Source organism: Cebus imitator, unplaced genomic scaffold (genome assembly GCF_001604975.1).
Source record: "Cebus imitator isolate Cc_AM_T3 unplaced genomic scaffold, Cebus_imitator-1.0 Scaffold52, whole genome shotgun sequence".
Taxonomy (NCBI): Eukaryota; Metazoa; Chordata; class Mammalia; order Primates; family Cebidae; genus Cebus; species Cebus imitator.
Window position 1 is genome coordinate 6,545,466 of NW_016107367.1, and position 20,318 is coordinate 6,565,783.

Here is a 20,318-nt window from a genome sequence, read left to right on the forward strand (position 1 = left end):
CAAAGAGCCAAGCATAGCAAAGGCAATGTTAAAGAAACAGGAACCTGGAGAACGTATGCTAGCAGATATCATTATGAAGCCAATAGTTCAAACAGTGTGGCACTGGCACAAAAACAGACAAGCAGGCCAATGGTACAGAATAGGGTATCCGGAAAGACACTCAAACACACATGGGTTACCTGAGAGCCCACTGCAATGCTGTAAGGACAGGACAGTCTTTTCAACAAATGGTTTAGATCAACTAGATAACCAAAAGAAGGAAAACAAATATTGACTCAAACCATGCACAAAATCAATTTCTGTTAAACTGTAGACCTAAATGTGATGGATAAAATTTCTGGAAAATAACATAATATCTTCATGATCTTAAAGTAGACAAAATATTCCCAAAAAGAATATAAAAAGCATTAACCATAAACAAAAAGACTGATAAACTGAGCTTCATTAAAATGAAGAGCTTCTATTTATCAAAAGATACCACATCAAGAGTGCAAAGATGAAACACCAACTGGAAGATGGTATGTGCAACACATACACTGTATACATATAAAGTATTCAACTCTGGCAAATCAAAAGAAAGCTGACAATCCCAATTTTTTTTTTAACAGGCAAAAGATTTGAAATGTACTTCATCAAAAAAACGATTATCAAGGCTGGTGGGCATACAAAAATGTTCAATCAGTATTTTTCAAGGAGATTAAATTAAAACCATAAACAAATCAGTGCACATCCACCAAAATAGGTGAAAATAAATATAATGCAGTAGCTAGTGTCAGTAACCACTGGATCTCCCCTATGCTACTGATAGGAATGTAAGCTGTGACAGCAGTTTTGAAAACTAACTGGCAGTATCTACAAAACCTGAACATAAGTAAGCCCTATGCTGCAGCAACCCCACTATGTACAGACGCAACCTGAAATAAATGTATATGTTTCCCAAAAAAATTAAAATAATGTTCTTAACAGCATTATCACAACTACCAAAAACTGGAACAATATGAATGTCTGTCAATAAATTACGGGATAGTCATATGGGATACTATATAGCAATGAAAAACAACAAATTTTTGTTACATGGAACAGCATGGAAATTCAGAGATACAACTAAATGAAAGAAACAAGAGTACATGATATATACCATTACTATAAATTTCGCCAAAACTGGCAAAACTAATTCTGGCAATGATCCAAATCTTGATCTGGATGATGTTTAAATGAGTATTTTGTAAAAGTGTCCTTATTCTTGCACTTTTCTATACATATGTAACAATTTCACTTAATAATTTAGGGGAAAAAAGCCATTTGGCAAAATTCAGCCAAATAAGAAGTTCAAAATAACTCAGTAACAGACCTAAAGTAAAAAACTGCTAGCAAATGCTGACTCTACTCAACTACAGTACTACGATCAAACCATTAGAAAACAGAGATATATCAACTTCAACAATCTAAATTTATATAATTAAAATACAGTTTATCTTTATTACAGTATCAGGCTAAAATAGCCAAATAGATTTTTCCCAAAATTTAGAGGGTACATTCAGGGCAACTCGACTGAAACTATAGGCTACATGGTATAAAGACTGTATGAGGTATAATCCCCTCAGAAAGAAAGGAAGAAAGCCATCCACCAGAGCAGCTGCAGGCTACTGATTTGCAATGGAAGGGCTTTGCTCTTATTCAACTCTTTGTACCCTGTTCCAGGCTGAGTGCCAGTAAGGGTTTATTTAACAATAGTTAATGATTTTTTTCAGGGAAACTCTAGAAAGGCCAATTAGCATAATGCAGCCAGAAAAATAAAATTTAAAAATTTAAAAATTAGGAGGTAAAATAGAGGAGAAGGAAAGAAAGGTATGTGGATATCATTCATAGGGAGTAACAATATAGACTGTCTGAAAAACAAAATAAAATACAAATTGCAAGGCCATGATCTAGACCTACTCAAGAACTTTCCAGGGATGAGATTCCAAACAAAAACTTTTTTGTTGATTTAGGCAGGCAACTTAAAATCCTAAAAGAAAATAGTTAATGGAGGTGTTAATGTCCTTTTAACTTGCCGAGCTCTTTCCAGTAAATTACGCTGTTCTTAACCCAGATGGAACAGGAAGGAATTCTTTAAGGATGGGACTACATGTCATTGATCTTTGTAGCCCCAGAGACCTAGCCTACATCAGGTAGGTAAATTAGACCTTTTACATAATTGTTGAATGTTAATTTATGAGTATACACTGAATCCAGTAACTGTTGCACTGTACTGCCAGATTCTAAAAACTGAAAAGTGTTTAGTTCTAATCAACAATAAAAATATTTGGCTTTGTACTTTTTGAAAGCAGATTTATACTTGATCTCTTTCTTCTTCTTTAGCCTTACACCATCCCAAAATTCTACGCTTTAAATAAAACTCCTTGATTATTAAGCAGAAAACATTTAACATTTCCAAGTAGGTAAATTCATGTTTCACTCGTTTCCAAATATACTGCACCATAATCAAGCATGGCTGCAAAAAAACAGACAAGAAACCTTGCTTCATTCCATTGTTGATCAATTCCTGTAGGTTTTTACCAAAAAGAAAATCTCTTAGGAACCTTTTACATTATTGATAAATGTTAAACTGATTAAGCCTACTTTTTTCCAAAACAGATCTGACTCTGATATATACAAAGAAAATATACTTTACACTTTAAAAAATTATGACAAAGAAAAAGAGAGGGAACAAATGTACTAATTACAAAAATTTAACAAAGTTTCTAGAACTAAGCATCATACTTAGTTTTGAGCCTCCTGACATGCAGAGCAAAAAAAGACATCTGGGTCATAGATCTTGCTGAAAAAGAGACAGCAAGCTAGTTGCTCAAAGGAGAAAGCTTTTCCTTGTAGGGACCCCCCTAAATTAACTTCTCATCCAGCAGAGCTCTGCTTTTATCTGGTTTCAATGAGAGCATTTACAATTTATTTGAAGAAAATGTTCTGCAGTTTAAAAGAAAAGCTTAAAAAGACACTGGTCTGGTCCAATTCTTTCACTTTACAAACAAACAAACAAACAAACAAAACCAAAACGCCAACAAAATTAATAACTCATTTCAGTTACATGGCTATCAAGCAGCTTTATGATGTTACCTACCCTTACCTTAACTTTTAATTTCTTTTTAATACAAAGAATAACCCTGTGTCAGCAATGAGTATGCAAAAAGCAGTAAACTAACGAAGTAAACCTTCTAATAGTACAACTTGTTCAACTTAGTATTCATTTTTTCCCCTAAAAGAAGCTTTATACATGTAGGGGATGATCCAACAGAAAATTGCTAGCCTTCTGAACTATCCAAGGACACAAGAGAATTATAAGGCCACAGATGTTAGCTCTGCAGCAGACTGACCTACTCAGCTGTAAAGTCAGCCAACCTGCAGAAACTAAATTTTCTCCAGCATGTAGGTCCAAACAACAGGGATTTGCAAAGGAAGGCAGGGGCGGGGGCAGAGAGGTGGAGGGCTGAGAGCCGGGAGGTGGCTGCTCTAGGCAAGTTCTCATATAGAAGAAGAAATCTTTACTTCTCAATCAATAAAATTTTAGAGAAAAACATTATACAAGCTAGCTATAAATATTAATGCAGAGAAATATATCCTGAGCAAAGCCATGCTGTTCGTTTATGCATGTACACAAAGAGTAAGTTTACTCTAATACCTTACTAAAAAAATTCCACTCAGGCTTCCACTTTACCCTCTTCATTTCAAACATGGCTTTCACCACAAAACTGGAGCAGATGGAATTAAGACAAAGCTTGTCCAAGAAAAAGAGGTATATGTGGATGCATGTATATAATTTCAGATTTTTTGATGAAAGTAATTACAGAGACCTGTTATTTGCCAAAGAAAGTCAAATTCTTGGTCCAATTTTGAAATTCCTATCTCCTTTGTGAATTGAAAAGATGAACAATTTTAAATATGCTGCTTCTGATTTTAAAGAGAGAAAAATTTGTTTTAACCCTTTTTCTCAGTTTGGAATATGAGATTTCCAAAGAAATCTACTAGAATTTACAAAGTTAATGACAATAAAAATGGTTAATAATGTAAAACAAAATTTTTTTTTCCTAAAAAGTCGCTTTCCTTCCTCACATAAAAGCTAACACATTTTATTAATAATATAGATCATAAAGGAAATCAGTAAGTAATTATCAAAAATAAGCACTAGCAAATCAAAGTTAATGCATACCTGTAAAATCTAAAGTGATGCCACTTCTTTACATGCGTGTATAATATTTCTACCATAAAGTTCATTATTTAACATTTCTCTCCAAACAATTAATCCCCTTATCTGCTGATATACAGCTTTACATAATGATATTTCTTCACAGAGCAAAATAACGTTCAAATGGTAAAACACACCACACCAACAAACAAGGAAATTTTCAAATGCCCATGCCCATTTTCAACTAGTAAACACTTTGACCATATCCACGAATAAGGAACAACCTGAGACAAGATGAACCCCCTAAGGGGTGACTTGGGAGAAGAGAGCATATAAGTTATGAATTCAGTGTCTCATCAGAATTTCTCTGTCAGATATAAGTATTCCAAGTTAAAATCATTTCAGGAATTTAAAACTTGCTACAAAACGTAAGAAATATATAAATATATATTTTTCTATAAACCTCTACACATTGTTCTGTATTATAAAAAGTGTTTGCCTTAATTGGCATGCAATCTGTTATTTTTCTTCATTGAAAAATTGCTGTACTTTCTTAAAGTTAGTATTCGTTGCAATTATAAACACAAGACCAAAGAATAATTTAATAACAAAATTCACCTTTGTTACTGTTTTTGCTTTCAAACCTCCATTCTCCACAACACTGAGGTCCAATTTGCCATCATCCTTACTTCCTATAGCTTTTAGTCCTTGCAAAAGAATATCGCGCAAATTTTGATAAAGAGGTTTTTCAGTGTAGTCTAGTAATTTCACTGTTTCCATGTATTTCGCAATTTCACCTAAAAGAATAACACAATCATTTTATAACTTTCAATAACAAATCTGTTTCTCTTACCTCTAAAAAAAAAAAATTCATGGTTACAGTAAAGTTGGAATGCAAACAGACATCTTGTTAAGATACCTACTTTTTTTAATCACTTCATTGAAAAGTATGCCTTTGAACTCAGAAACTAATTAAAAATGTATTTTGAGAAACAATGTAAAACACACTTCTGTTAATTGTGAGAAACAAGACATAACAAAATTTAAATATTCATAAAAATAACTATTATGGTATTAAAGCTATAAAAAAAAGGATCTAGAATAAAGATTATGAAAGTAAAATGTTCTTAAATACAATGCTTATCACAGCCAATATGTTTTTGCCATCAAAGCTATTAGCTCTATAGCAAATAGCTATATTCTTTGTGTAAATGTGAAATAAAACACACCAAAAAGAGGTCAAAGAAAGAAGAAAGAAATAAGGTCTGGCTTTCCCATAAAAGAGAAAATTCAGCTTTGGAATGATAAAGGTTTACTGTATACTTAAACAAAATGACACCATAAAAAGAAATTCTACTAGTCAAGATCAATAATTCTCAACATTAAAAATCCATTTTTGAGCTAACGACTCACACACAGAACTTTTCCCCGACCTCCAGACTTGTATATTCACCATTTCATATGTTGGTCCTTGAATATATACTTATCACCTTAAATTCCAACAAACCCACATCTAAACTCTTGACCTATCCCCAAAACTTGAGGTTTTCTCTGTCTCAGTTACTGAGGATTTCATCCTTCTAGCTCCTCAAGCCAAAATCTGAGTTAGTCACCCTTGAATCATTTCTTTTCACACCCCCGTCTTTCAAGAGATCTTATCAATTCTACACACACACACACACACACACACACACACACACACACACCTCTTCATTAACTTAAATATTTATTAAGCACCTCCTATGTGACAGATTATTCCTAAATACTTGGAATATACCAAGAAAAAAACCGACAAAAATCCCTAACTTCCAGTTTTTTCATCTGATAAAGGGGATCTACAAAAACCCAAAACAAGTATCACCATGTATGATAAAACACTGAAAATGCTCCCCCTTTGGAGAGCAAAATGTCCGCTTTTGCCATGTCCCTTCAGTATAGCAGAACAGTCATGTGTACTTTTCCCTAGTACAATAAGAAAAGAAATATAAGGCATAAAGAGTGGGAAAAAAGATGCAAACCAGTCTTTATTCACCAACATCATCATACTACATGTAGAAAATCCTACAGAATCTACAAAAAACTGCTAGAACTAGTAGATAAATTTAGCAGGGTCATAAGATAAATATATCTTATGGTAAATATATAAAAATCTATCTTATTTCTATATACTAGCAAAAACCAATTGGAAAATAAACTTTTTTAAAAATACTTAAAATAGCATCAAATACTTTGCAACAAATACAATGAAAGGTGGGCAAGGTTTTCCTAAAGGAGATTATAAAACACCGTTGAGAGAAATTAAGTCAGACCAAATTTAATAAAAGATATACCATATAAGTGGACTGGAAAACTCAACAGTATAAAGATGTTAGTGCTCCCCAAATTGGTCTACAGATCAATTCAATCCCAAGGTTCCAGTAAACGTGGGGGTGGGTGAGTGTGTGTGTACTTGACAAGGTGATTCTAAAATTTAAATAGAAATGCGAAGGGCAAATAACAGCAAAGTAGCAAAGTCTAGTTAAAAAAAAAAGGTGCTAAAGAATTTGAACTACCAGATATCAAGCCTAAAATAAAGCTACAGTAATTAAGACAGTGTGGTCCAAAAATAGGCAAAAAGGGAGTCAATTGAAAAAAGGGAGTCCAGAAACAGATGCACAGATCCACAGATCCATATTTAATTTATGACAAACATGATAACAAAGGATAAGAATGGTCTTTTCAAGGAAGGTCTTTTCAAGGGTCAACTAGATATAAACAAGAGGATAAGAAAGATACACGACCCCTCCTCAAATAATACCCAAAAATCAATTGCAGGTAGACTATACATCTGTATGTGTAACTGGCAAGTTGCAACTGCCAAAAATTGGAGACAACCTAAGAGCAGAATAAATAATGGTATATAACTATAAGACTAACACACAGAAATAGTAATGGAGAAACTACTGTTAAACATACAGTAATAGGGCCAAGCACAATGGCTCATGCCTACAATCCCAACACTTTGGGAGGCTAGGGTACGAGGACTGCTTGAGCCCAGGAGTTCAAGACTAGCCTGGACAACACAGTGAGACCACATCTCTACAAAAAAAATTTTTTTAATTAGCCAGGCATGATGGCAAGTGCCTGTAGTCCCAGTTACTTCAGAGACTGAAGTGGGAAGACCTCTTAAGCTCAGGAGGTCAAGGCTGCAGTGAGCCATGAATGTGCCACTGCACTCTAGCCTGGATAACAGAGTGAGACTCTGTCTCAAAAAAAACAAAAGAAAAACAAAAAAAGCCACGCAATAATGGGGATGAATTTCACAAACATATAACTGAGTGAAAGAAAAGGACACTAACAGAAGTAAACATTAATTTCATGAGGACAGGAATTTTATCTATTCCATTCACTGTATTATTCCATTTCTATACATTTTAAACACAAATATTTGGTATTGGAAGTTAAGGCAAGTGACTCATTGGGACAAGAGGGAGAGACTACTGATTGGTATGAGGCCCATGGGACAATTCTGAGAAACCCATATTGTATTTATTGGCATGAGAAGTAAGTTGCAAATTTTAAATAGCATAAGGTCAGGCTAGGCCTCCCTGAAAAGGAGACAACCAAGCAAACGCTTAAAAAGACGTGTGAATACATACAAGCTGACCACTTCTCACTCTTTGGCTTCCACTTCTCTTGCATGGGTTATTGCAGTGGCCTCTTAACCTGCTTTCTGCCTAGGCCCATCCTTGCTCCCTCAGCAGTACATCCCCACGCCAGAAGCAGGAGACATTTCCCCTCAGGATAAGCCGTTCATGTCACTTTTATACTCCAAACCTCACACTACTGCTTGAACTAAAAGCCAAAGCCCTCATGGTGACCTGTAAAGACACAGTCCTCGCACTCCCTGGGCACTAGTGTCCCTTCTGCCTAGAACTCTCTTCCGCAGACTTCTACACAGCTCACTCCTTCCCTCACCTCCTTCCTACAACTGCTCAAATGTCACCTCCTAAGTGAGGTTGTCCCTGGATACCCTACTTAAAATTACAGTCTTCCTCCCTACTTTACTACCCATGCCATCCCCATCCCTTAATTCTATTCCCTGTTTTCTATTTCCACAGTACTAACCAGGGGAACATAAACATTTTGCTCATGTGTTTACTATTTAACTCCTCCAACTAGAATGTTAGCTTCAAGAGGGCAGGAATATTTGTTTTGTTCACTGATGTAATTCCAGTCCCTGGCACACAACAAAGCCTCAATACATACTAGCTTAGTGGATGAATGAAATTTGCTTCCTTTGCTAAAAGCACTGAATAATAATTAAATAAAGATCAAGTATTCATTTAACAAACCACCTAACATCTTACGTTAAGGGCTACTCCATGGTATCATAACTTTTTATCTGCAGAAAACAAAACCCTTATTAACATTTAAGAAGACTTTTCCTACCTGGTTTGTTTTTCTCAGGAAAACATTTGTCCATCAAACTTGCAATATTTTCTCTATATCTGTTTAAAATTAAAGAATGAGTCATTGTTTGCAGCTTGATGTCACAGAATGTTATTAATATTAAATGAAAATATATAGCATATTAAGCAATAGTGTGCTACATCCTAAATATGCTTACAGACATTTTTCTAAAGTAAAGTAAACAAAAGACCGTGAAACCTCACTGTTTAACAAGTACTTTCTTATTTCCGTATCAGTATCAGTTGAAACTACAGTTCCTGTCAAGAAACTGTGGCTAAAAACATTTGGCTTATCATAATTTTGCTCGAAATAACGTAAGTTTTCCTTTACCTAATTTTGGAATCTCTAACATATCTAGGATCTTTCAAATTATCCTCCCAAGGAAGATGGCCAGTAAGCCACTGGATCATGCAATAACCAAGTATTTCCAAATCACCACGTCTTGATGGGGCTAAAATGCAAAAGAAGATGATTAGGTAGATTGAAATAATTTTTAATGTATAATTTCAAGTATATATAAAATACTAAGGTAAAACAGTCAACTCCATGTTCTGTTTTTCATCATAAAATTTTGACTGCATTTAACTAAGTAGTGAACATTGGATAGTAAAAATAGCTTACCTCCCAATTTACTTCCAACTAACAATTTACTTTAAAACCCAAATTGGTAAGTTTTATGGTTTCAGGTGGAGACTATCAGTCTAGAAATAAAATAATGGTATATTCAATACTGCCTTTGGAAAACTTGAAGATATTCTTACAATTTTTATATGCTATTAAATAAAGCTGGGTGTTTGAGTTTTTCCACAGCTTTGAGCACAGAAGAACTAACTTAACAGCTAACAAATAAAAGTCAGCTATTACAAAGTGGTAGATACATAATAAACTTACAGACTTGAGAAAAAACACAAAAACAAACTAACATTCCAGTTAAACTAAATAAAACCAAAAGAAATCCTCATTGCAGTTGAAGGAACCACCTCACCACTACCACCTTCTTGGTTATCTTTGAAGGCTGAGAGAAAAAGGCAGGAGAGAAAAACACAGAGGGCCCTAAAAAACATTTGTAGGAGTCTCACCTCTGCCTTCTTTCCTCATGCCACTGTGTCTCTTCAATTCTTATTTGACTATCGATTTATTTATTTACGCACAATTAAGAACTACATAGGAATCTGGGAGAAAATATTAGCAGTTTATTTCTCACTCAAGCACTACTGACATACCCACGCCATTGTGTGCATCGATGCTCGTGAATTCAATAGTGCCATCATGACATCTTTTGGGGTCTTCTTTATATTCTTTATGAACTCCTTCTGGGCAGTACCGATAAGCAAGGCCATAATCTACCAAGTACACCTATAAATTTTCAAGCACCAAGACAAACTAAAGTCAAAATCACTGCACATACACTCCTTTAAAGCATTGAAACAAAATACTGTCATCTGAAGGTGGATTCACCTACAAGGTCATTCCGTAACACTCCAAACAACTGAGATCTAAAATGCACACAACAGCAAATATTTAATTCTGAAAGACTTTTTAAATAAAAACATTAAATGACCACATAACTATAGTCTAGTCACTTGACATTATATATTTTTTTAGATAAGTATGTGTTATACTTGTAATTAATCTTGTCTCTTCAATTTGAACAAAAATTATACATTTTATACTTTCTCTTACAGACTCTAAAGAAAACTGAGCACAGAGTAAACTGTCAATACTTCTTGCACACAGAAAAGCACAACCAATGGAAGACTGCTAATGATGGGGACACATGATATGTTACCTTCTACTCCTGTTTCTTCACTTGTAAAATAATCAAATCTCAATTTACTTTATAAAAATATTTCATACATCACAATAATGATCTAAAGAACTTTTAGATCAGGCGCTTATCTATATTTAAATACTATATTCTAAAGCCAAGACTGCATGATTAAAACTAAATTTTAATATTATATACACACTTTTCCGTGGGCACATACATGTGGGTCTGATTAGCATACAAAGCTAATAAACTTGGCTTTCTTCTACTCCATAGCCACACATTACAACTCTAATTCTGAGTTAACGTCATAAATGCACGCATCTGGGCACAAGAGGAAACTGAAGCAAAAAATACGTGGTTAGATGTAGCATCTAACACTGGAAAAACAATCCCATCTAAAGTATATATCTGAAGGATAACAGAGCTGCAAAAATATTTCCATATAAACAAAGGCAGCATGTTTTAGTCACCTGCAAAGTGATTTAAGCTGTATTTTATTACACTGTACAAGTCCAGCCTATTTAAATTAATGGAACCCTTATTGTTCAGGTTCTTAGTTGCATTTTGTTTGTGCTTAGCCTAGAAACATCCAAAAAGAAATGGCTAGAAAGGAGATGAATTTGATGACTGACTTTTTAAGATTTCTCCACTAGCACACTATATTAATAGAATAGTAACATTCTTCTTTTGTACTTAGATTCCTTTATATCCATCATAACTGACACTGGAGAAAGGGAAGCAAGTATGAGATGACAAAAAAAGAAAAGATAGCCAAAGGAAATAGGAAAAACTAGGCAAAGGCAGTTAAAGGTAAATTTGAGAGAAAGAATGAAGTACAGGTACTAACAAATAATTACAATACAAACACATTATTTCCTTGGGCCTCAATTTCCACCCAAACACATTTAAAATGTTGAAATCTTCCTTTTTATATAAGATCAAGTAAGAAGTGAGAACATGCATTAAGTATGAACATCAACTAAGCCTTACTTTCACTGAAATCACAGAAACAGCTATACAGGAAAATTGTATAGATCCCTCTACTTCAACTAAACTGACCTAAATCAAGGTATATTATTATAAGCTTTTCTCCTTTCCTTAGAAAGTAAAAATTACAAAGGGAATGTAATAAAAAAAAAAAAAAAAAAAAAAAAAAAAGCACATTTGAATTCGAAACACTAAAGGTATACAAATTTAGACAGCTAAGATATTTCTGTAAACCAATTGATTTGAATAATCAACATGTTAAAGACCAAATTTTCCAAGTAATAGAACACTTACATTTGATGGATTTCTTGAACAAAGGAATAAAAAAAAGTGACAAAGCAGACAGGCAAACATAATTCATTGGTGTACTATATAATTTTAAGCTTCCACCCCCAAATAGCTATTTGAAATTCATTTTGTACCACAAGCACTTCTTCTGAATATTATTTAGGGCAAAATAGCCAACTTGATAAAGTGCCAACAAATCACATCAAAAATGTAGAATGTTAACTAGATCAAAGTGTCAAGAAGAAATATTATTACCACATCGACTTCAAAAAGTAAAACTTCTACATAGGTTCAAAAGTTCAAAGCAACCATATTTATTTTCAAACAACATGTTTTAAATAGTAGAAATTAAAGTTATAAAACTACCTGGTCAGGATTCTTGTAGCTCAGAAGAAGATTTGAGGCCTTGATATCTCCATGCACATACTCATGCTCATGAATATATTCCAGAATATCCAGCTACAAAGTATCACACAGAATAAGTTAATGCAGTACCTAACACCAACCAGCAGAGGACCAAGCTTCAACATAAACTAGCCTTTACTGTATTAAAAACAATTTTTTAAAAAACAAGAAAAACATAGCTCACATACAATTCTTAAGCTTAGCTGCAAGACAGTTTTCCGAGAAAACTTTTTGGCATTCGCTTCATATATTTTCTGAAGGTCACTCCCAAAGCGATCCATTATCATAAACCTGTAACTGCAAACAAATATGAAAAGCCAATGAACAAAATACAAATCGAGAAAACCAACTTTGCAATGAGTACTCTCAAAGTAATTTTTTCAAGACAATGTTTAGTAAGGAAGTGTTTTTTAAAAAAGAAATACAAACATTTGCAACAATTTCTCCCAACCAGAAATCTCAAGAGTTCAGAGTGCTTTCAGGTCCTGCTTTTTACCTGGAGGGCCTCGTCCTGGTCTCAGCTAATTACAGGAGACTATTATTCAATTTAAGATAATGTTCACACAGAGAACCCAAAAGTTTTATTCACAGTAAAAATAAAATAAGCTGAATAAACACGACAGCAATTATTTTTCTCATAGTTAAAATTAATTAATGTTTCTGGATATCAGCTTCCTTCCTGTGACTGTTTCTATTTTTAAGGTAACAACATTCTGCTAAAAATCAAGATTCTTGTGAGATGCTATAACAAGAGCTAGATTCAGTAACATTGTTTAAATGGTATAAAAGGATTGCACTTAAACATTGAATGGCCAAGATTTGGGGAAAAACAAAAATCCTGGGAAAATGTGAAGATAACTGGTTTTTCCATGAAGCAGCTATGTCACATTGGCCAAGGTCACATTACTTCCTTGGGCCTCAATTTCCACAGAAGTAAAATGAGAGAACAGGGACTCATCCTTTCTAAGGTCACTTCCAGCACCCAAAACTCAGATTCAATAATCATATGTTGTATTTTAGTATGTACAGAAAAGCATCACCTATTTGAAATAACACTGCTCAGCTTCTGCTCTGAAGATCACTTTTATCTTCAACAGTTTTCCAGATTCTAACTTGCCTGGTTAAATCATTCAGTAAATCAATAAAAACCAAAACCACACTCAGAACGTATCAAGACATCTTCCAATAAGGCAGACTACGCATCATCAACACCATAACGCCTGGCATTTACTGAACACCTGGTATGAGCACAGCACTACTGTAAGTACTTAAAATGCTGTTAGGGCATTTAAACCTCACAACTATAAGGTAGATAACTCCTATCATCCCCATTTTACAGCAGAAGAAAACTGTAAGTAATTTGTCCTCTAGTATGTGACAAAATCATGCTTGTAACCACTGCACTACATATACTTAAATAAAGGTCACGAGGATACAAAAATCCCATTTATATGTTGTAGGCTTCTATGATAGCAACATGACAAGTTCAAAAGGGAAGGAAGAGTTAACTAACATTAAAAGACAAGATTATGAACAAAAAAACTCAGAACTCTGTTCATTTTTGAACTGGAAGGAAATTAGAAAATCATCTCATCTAAACATCTTTTAATAAATAAAATAACTGAGGTCTTTGGAGGTAAAGTGACTTGTCCAAGGTTATAAAGTTAGTCAGTGGCAAAATACATTCATTCATGTAAGATTTTCTAGTACGTTGGCTTGTAAGATAATAAAGATGAAAATGGTAACTTTGAGTTCCTATTTTCCTTTGTATAACAGATTTCGAAAGGCTGAGAGATGAGACCAGGGCACATATACATGTCGGCTTTTACTAAATAGGTGATGTGTATAATAATTACAATATAGGTTGAGCATCACAAATCTGAAAATCTGAAATCAGAAATGCTCTAAAATTAGAAAGTTTTTTAGTGCCAACATGATGCTCAAAGGAAATGTTCACTGGAGCATTTTGGATTTCCCATTTTCAGATTTGGGATACTCAACCAGTAGGTATTAATGCAAATATTACAAAATCCTCAAGAAATCCCAAATCTAATATACTTCTGGTGCCAACATTTCAGATAAGAGATACTTAAATTGTAATACACAGGTAACAAAGGCACAACCTCTGTAACAGTCAGAAAGAGGGCTAAAACACAATTGCTTAATTCAACATGGGTTTATTAATAAATTCTACTATGTAGGTCTTTGTTTTTATTCACAAATCATCCCACCACCATTCTTATTAAGCCCTTAATCTCTTCACCATAACTAAATCATAAACATCAACTGAAAAACACGATTCCACAAATTTCATAAAACCAGTACCACATTCTTCTGGAAAGACACCTCTTGCCGTTGAGTAATAAAATGAAAGTTATTTCTAAGTAACTCCTTTAAAGTAAAACCTTTGATGTATACTTTTCTGGAGACTAGGATAAACGCCCAAGTAAAAAATATATATATACATCAGTATAATTTAATAATGATAGCAGCTAACATTGTTCCAAGCCCTACATACATATTAATTCCAGTGAGTTACAAGAAAAACTAAGGATGTCTGGCAGGGGAGGGGACTGGAAGAATAATCTACTTTCTATTTATTTACTTCTGTAAGACCTATAATGATTCTTTTTAAGAGCTTCAACCTAAAGAGTAAATCAATGCCTAATATATGATTAATATTATCTTTTTAAAGGAGACATTTCTAGCAACTTCATTTTATAGAAGAAATGGAGTGGGAGGTGAAGTCATCACTAGTAAACGGTGAGTTAAGACTCAAACTGTGTTCTGGTTGGTCACCACACTCTAAGGCACTTCTGATCCACACAGGGAAGTTCTTTCCAGCAGTGCCCTCGTCAGTCAGCTTACAGACTCAGTCTTCGACCCACTTAGTCCCTGGTCACCTCACGGGAGTCACACAAACAAAAGACCTGTTTAACTGGTTCCAAACTTCATCATAAAACAGGTGTTAAGAATGGATATGGTAAAATGTGATATGACAGTGTGGACAACTTTAAGAAAGACCATCATCACCAAGCAAAATACCACCACTGACAAAAGTAACAGACCAACAAATGAAACCAATCATAATAATCACAGTGATGATCACTGCAACATTTCCTGGCACTTACTGTGTACCCCTTACAATTTACATGTTTTCATTTCATCTTCACAGTAATTCATAAAGTACTATTATCTTCATCTCACAGATAGGGAAACAAGAGAGACAGAAAGTAACTAGCCCATGACCACATTTGTTTGGTGTTTAGGTTTTGCTGCAATATACTGTACTTGCTTTTTTAAGATATTTATACTGAAATTATGGAAAGAGGAAAAGGCTGTTATTCCAAGTCTAAAAATGCTCTAGCCCCAGGCACACTTTTCTTCCAATCATCTCTATAAAATGTGGTTTTCATAATGTACTGTTTTTTAGGAATCTAACTATTATATACTGGAGCACAAAGTCAAACAGATTTTTTTCCCAGCAAGTCATTTATAAGGGTTTTGCTTGTCTTATTCCCCTTTAGACAGTCTTTAATTCACCATGTAAACCATTTTCCAAATGGCACTTTCACCACTGTGTCACCTCATCCCTTGCTGAAGTGCAAGCAACAGCTTCTGACTACCTACTATACATTGGTTACAAACTGTTCTTTCCTCTGTGGGTCTTCATTATCTGCCACCAACTCTCCAAGTTTGTTTCCTTCTCTCTTACACACAGGCCCTCCTCCTCTGTTAGAGGAAGACGGTCATTAGGTCATACAGTAGAATAGAAGCCTATCCTGCCTGTGGCTCACGTTAATCTCCCATTTAAGATGCTATTCTGCCTCCTCAATGATTTTCTAAACCAATAGGTTTTAACATTTAAGCGATTAAAGACCCCTTTGAGAGCAAAAGCTAACATCTATGTTTTACACATACTCTTGTAGCTTTATACTTAATCATGATTAAGTAGGTAGCTGTTATTCTATTTCACAGATGAGGAAATTAAAGCAAAACATTGCCCGAAGTCACACACATTTTAAAGGGCAAAACAAGGTTTTAAAACTAGGCAGTCTAGAATCCTTGCTCTTAACTAACTTAACTAATCCTTGCTCTATAGTATTATAAAAACTATAATATATTTTGCTATCCTAGCAAAACCAGATAAAAGGAAATGTTAAAAATGACTTCAGGGCTCCCCACAACACTGGCTGCCTAACCAACTATTACCCCTCCTCTCAATCTTTTCTAACGGAGCACCAATTTGGTTCTGGTATTCCATCCTTTTCCACGTGGATCATCGTGACCACTTTGTCCTTGCCAACGAATGGTTTAAGTACTGATAAAATTCTGACCAAGAAAACTGAGAGGAAGTCTGCCACAGGGCTCCTGGGAAAGCTTTCTTTGCCAGGAAAGTGAAAGTCGCAACACATAATAGATATCATTTTCTGCCCTTGGGTACTGTGCCTGCCTGTGAAGCCTAGAAATGGAGCAGCCACCCAGAGACCACACAATAGAGAACTAACAGAGAACAAAACCAAGATGAGGAGGGCAAAGATAAGGAACTTGGGCCCTTGATGATGCCTGAGTCAAAGTTTTCCTTTACTTGCAGTTCAAATCATCCGAAGCAATATATCCCCAGTTCCAAAGTAAATCTACCCTTAGAGTCTCAGCTACCAAAGCCTTACTCCATCAAGTCCCATTCATTCATTCAAATATGTATCAAGTGCTGCTTATGCACCAAAGTATTAGAGGTTTTCTCCAAATAAACTTTGCCAAGGAATTATCTCCATTCTCTGAACTCCTAAGACATGTAAGTCAGTATTACACAATTGAGCACTAAATTGTTCTCTAATTGTTTGATATATGTTTGTTTTCACTCACCAGCTAGACTGAACCCCTCATAAAGGGTGAGTGTAATCTCATGTGGGCAGAATACGTATCCAACATGAAATACCAAATGCAATCCTGAAGTGGCTCCCTTTTGCATAAAGAACAGAGGAGTTGTGTTTGTTTATTTTTAAGGACAAATAAAAAAAAAAAAAAATCCAGGGCCTGTTTGGCTTTATTCCTCCTTGACAGTTGGGTTACAGTCAGTTGATACTGCTCTCTAGAAGTCCCCTGATTAGAGAGGCACCCCTACTCTAATAGGGCATCACAGCCTGCTGTTATGGAAAGCAGAAGATAGAGATAACATGTTATTCATCTATGTCACATACATTCCATATAGTCCAGATGGAGGCCTAGTAATACTGTAAGTGATCAGTAAATAATTACTGACTAAACCAACCAGTGAATGTTGCAAAGGGAAGGAGAAAGACAAATCACACATATTTTTACCTTTTTCCATTTTTGTCATGTAGACCAGACCCCCAATACTTAGGAACACCCAGGTACTTCAGCTTATGGGTACGAATCCATTTCTGAACTACAAATTAAAACAGATCCCCATGATTTAAATTGTTATACATAAATGATAATTTTTAAAAAATCATTAAGAGCAAAATGTATTTATACATGTGAATTCATCTTTAATCATAAAAAAAGAATACAGTATAACCAATAATGAAAAGCATTTTACGATGAAAACATTTTTATTAACCTACAAAACTCCTATTTTTCTTTAAAATGAAAAATCTATGAAAAGCATTTTTTTTTTTTAAATCAAAACTACAGTACAGTCATTCCTTCGTTCTACGGGCATGTTTCCAGGAACCCCCACACCTCAAGATACCAAAATCCAGATGCTCAAGTCCCCCATATAAAATGGTGTATTATCTGCATACAGCCTCCATACACCTTCCTATATACTTTTATCTCATCTCTAGATTACTTATAATACACAATACAATGTAAATGTTGTGTCAGTAGTTATACTGTACTAGCTTTTTATTTGTACTGTTTTTTATTACTGAATTGTTATTTTTTATTGTTTTTTTTTTTCCTGGAATATTTTTGATCCCCAGTCGGTTGAGTCTAAGGATGTGGAATCTGAGAATACGGAGGGTGGACTATCCTGAAGTTGCCGTTTATATCTCTAATTACGTAACATTTACTTGATTCGATAGGAAGACCTGTTTTTCATACCAATCTAAAAGGTGTTTCTTCCTCAATCTAAAAGTCCTCAACCAGGAAATAAAGGTCTAGGAGAAATGGACAGAAGGGACCAAAGTAACTAGGAGAGGTTCTGGTTTACTACCTTGATATCCTGTTCCAGTTCATCAATAATTCTCAATGTTTAACAATATTTTGTAAAGCATGTCATTATTATTAACTTTATTCTATATCAATATAGGGAAAATATTGATGCAACAAACCCATTAAAAGACCAGAATTATTTCAGACAAATCTCACATAATGGAATTTATAAGGCAAAAAAATAACAGAGTCATAACATAAGACATAATGCTCTAGGTCTTGGCTTAAAACAAAACAAAAAACTGGTCATTTTTAAAGTGTAAACAGTGTACTGCATTTCTTACTTTGCTCTGGTTTTGCAGCTCGTTGGTAGAACTTTAATTCAGTAAAAAGAGGTCCATTGTCACTGGGTTCCTTAAAATATAAGAGTTAATTAGTACTAGCAGTAGTTAAAATTACTGAGTTATTTTCAATGAACCTTCAAGAAAGACCAACAAATCTATTTTTCGGTCCAAACAATGTAATTTTGATACTTAAGTTTATAAATGTATTAAGATTAAGACAAACTCCGTAGAAACATTGAGAGAAATATTAGTCTGCTATTGCTCTCAAGCTCCATTTCTATAAGTGATAAATTATACAAAATCAGATATACAGCTCAGTCTGCAGAAGTTTAAGAAAAAGGTTTAAAGTAATTTTCATCTTTATTAAGCAAAGCTGAGCAACCATCTTAACTGTTATCACCAAGGGGCTACAAAATATTTCTGAGATTTAATAAAATTTCAATACCTGATTTAACCAATTAATGGCAAAATCCCATTCCTTTCCTGTTTTCATTAAAGTTACATGTACTTTATCAGGATTGGCAAAAATAGACCTTACCACAAAGAAGAGTACATATTCTGCATCTCCTGAACAATCATGCACTGTCCACTGATCTGCATCCTTTCCTTTCTAGATGCAGATTTACAGACACGGATTCCTGCTTTTGTCAAACCAAAGAGCCATTCAACTTATTTCCCACATGATTTAAAGTCAATAAAAATATGGTGCTCGTTAACAATTGTTTTCTACCACTGGGTGCAGTGGCTCATGCCTGTAATCCCAGCACTTTGGGAGACCAAGGCGGCCAGATCACCTGAGGTCAGGAGTTCAAGACCAGCCTGGCCAACATGGTAAAACCCCATCTCTACTAAAAATAGGAAAATTAGCTGGGTGTGGTGGCAGGCACCTTAATTCCAGCTACTTAGAATGCAGAGGCAGGAGAATCACTTGAACCTAGGAGGCAAAGACTGCAGTGAGCCGAGAACATGCCACTGCACTCCACCCTGGGCGACAAAGTGAGACTCTCTCTCTCTCATAAATAAATAGATAAATAGATATAGATAAATAAAAATACTTAGAGAAAAACTGATCAGTCAATCCGCAGAGTCAAGCAGTTATGAATGAGCATTTAACAGCAAATAGACAACACATGTTAACACTTGGATCACAACCTGAAAATAAGCTTGCCTTATTTGTTACAAGTAAGTATACTTTTCATCTTAACCCTGGAAGAAAGTAGTATCCTGACTTGGCATGCAACAACTCCTTAAGAAGTAGGAGCTAACCAACAGACTGAAAGTATGAGTGCTGATTTCTTAATTTATAAAGTCAGCACTCAAGTTTCTCTGTAACCTGTGGCTCCTTTCCTAGCAGCAGTAATAGCATGACACTTGCAAGCATTTACAAGAGACACTTGCAATGTTTCCAGCCAACGGCTAAGAATAGGTCTTCAGTAGTAATCACAGAATCAGTGTAAGAAACAGAAATTCAAATGGAGGAATTCTGGTAAAGTTCCTCTCCAAAGGCTACCTTTAGAATAGCTGATTTATATAATTCAGGTTTGAAAGAGGTTTTCCTAAGACAAATCAGTATAAAATTCTGATTTATTCCATTTCAACCTATGTCATATCAACTTTAACTTTCAAGTTTTCCTTCAGGCAATAATTTATTAAACTTACAATAATGAGAATCAACCATATAAATCAGGCTATTATAATGAAAGCCCACTACAATAAAGGCTCTCTGAGCTCATTTCATACTTCTTCTAATCCAATAAACTTCCATTATCAC

At 34.6% G+C, this 20,318-nt stretch overlaps 1 protein-coding gene across 5 annotated transcripts in view; it reads right to left on the reverse strand.

Moving 5' to 3' along the window:
* VRK1 (VRK serine/threonine kinase 1) overlaps window positions 1-20,318 on the reverse strand; it is an 84,474-nt gene that overhangs the window by 17,587 nt on the left and 46,569 nt on the right. For all 5 annotated transcript variants that reach the window (XM_017528158.2, XM_017528157.2, XM_017528160.2 and 2 more), the window contains exons 4-11: window positions 18,548-18,617; window positions 17,406-17,493; window positions 12,272-12,380; window positions 12,045-12,137; window positions 9,856-9,988; window positions 8,963-9,083; window positions 8,612-8,670; window positions 4,799-4,977 (exon numbers count right to left, since the gene is read on the reverse strand). In XM_017528158.2, the coding sequence (XP_017383647.1) occupies window positions 4,799-4,977; window positions 8,612-8,670; window positions 8,963-9,083; window positions 9,856-9,988; window positions 12,045-12,137; window positions 12,272-12,380; window positions 17,406-17,493; window positions 18,548-18,617 (852 nt within the window). The remainder of the gene's footprint in view (window positions 1-4,798; window positions 4,978-8,611; window positions 8,671-8,962; window positions 9,084-9,855; window positions 9,989-12,044; window positions 12,138-12,271; window positions 12,381-17,405; window positions 17,494-18,547; window positions 18,618-20,318) is intronic.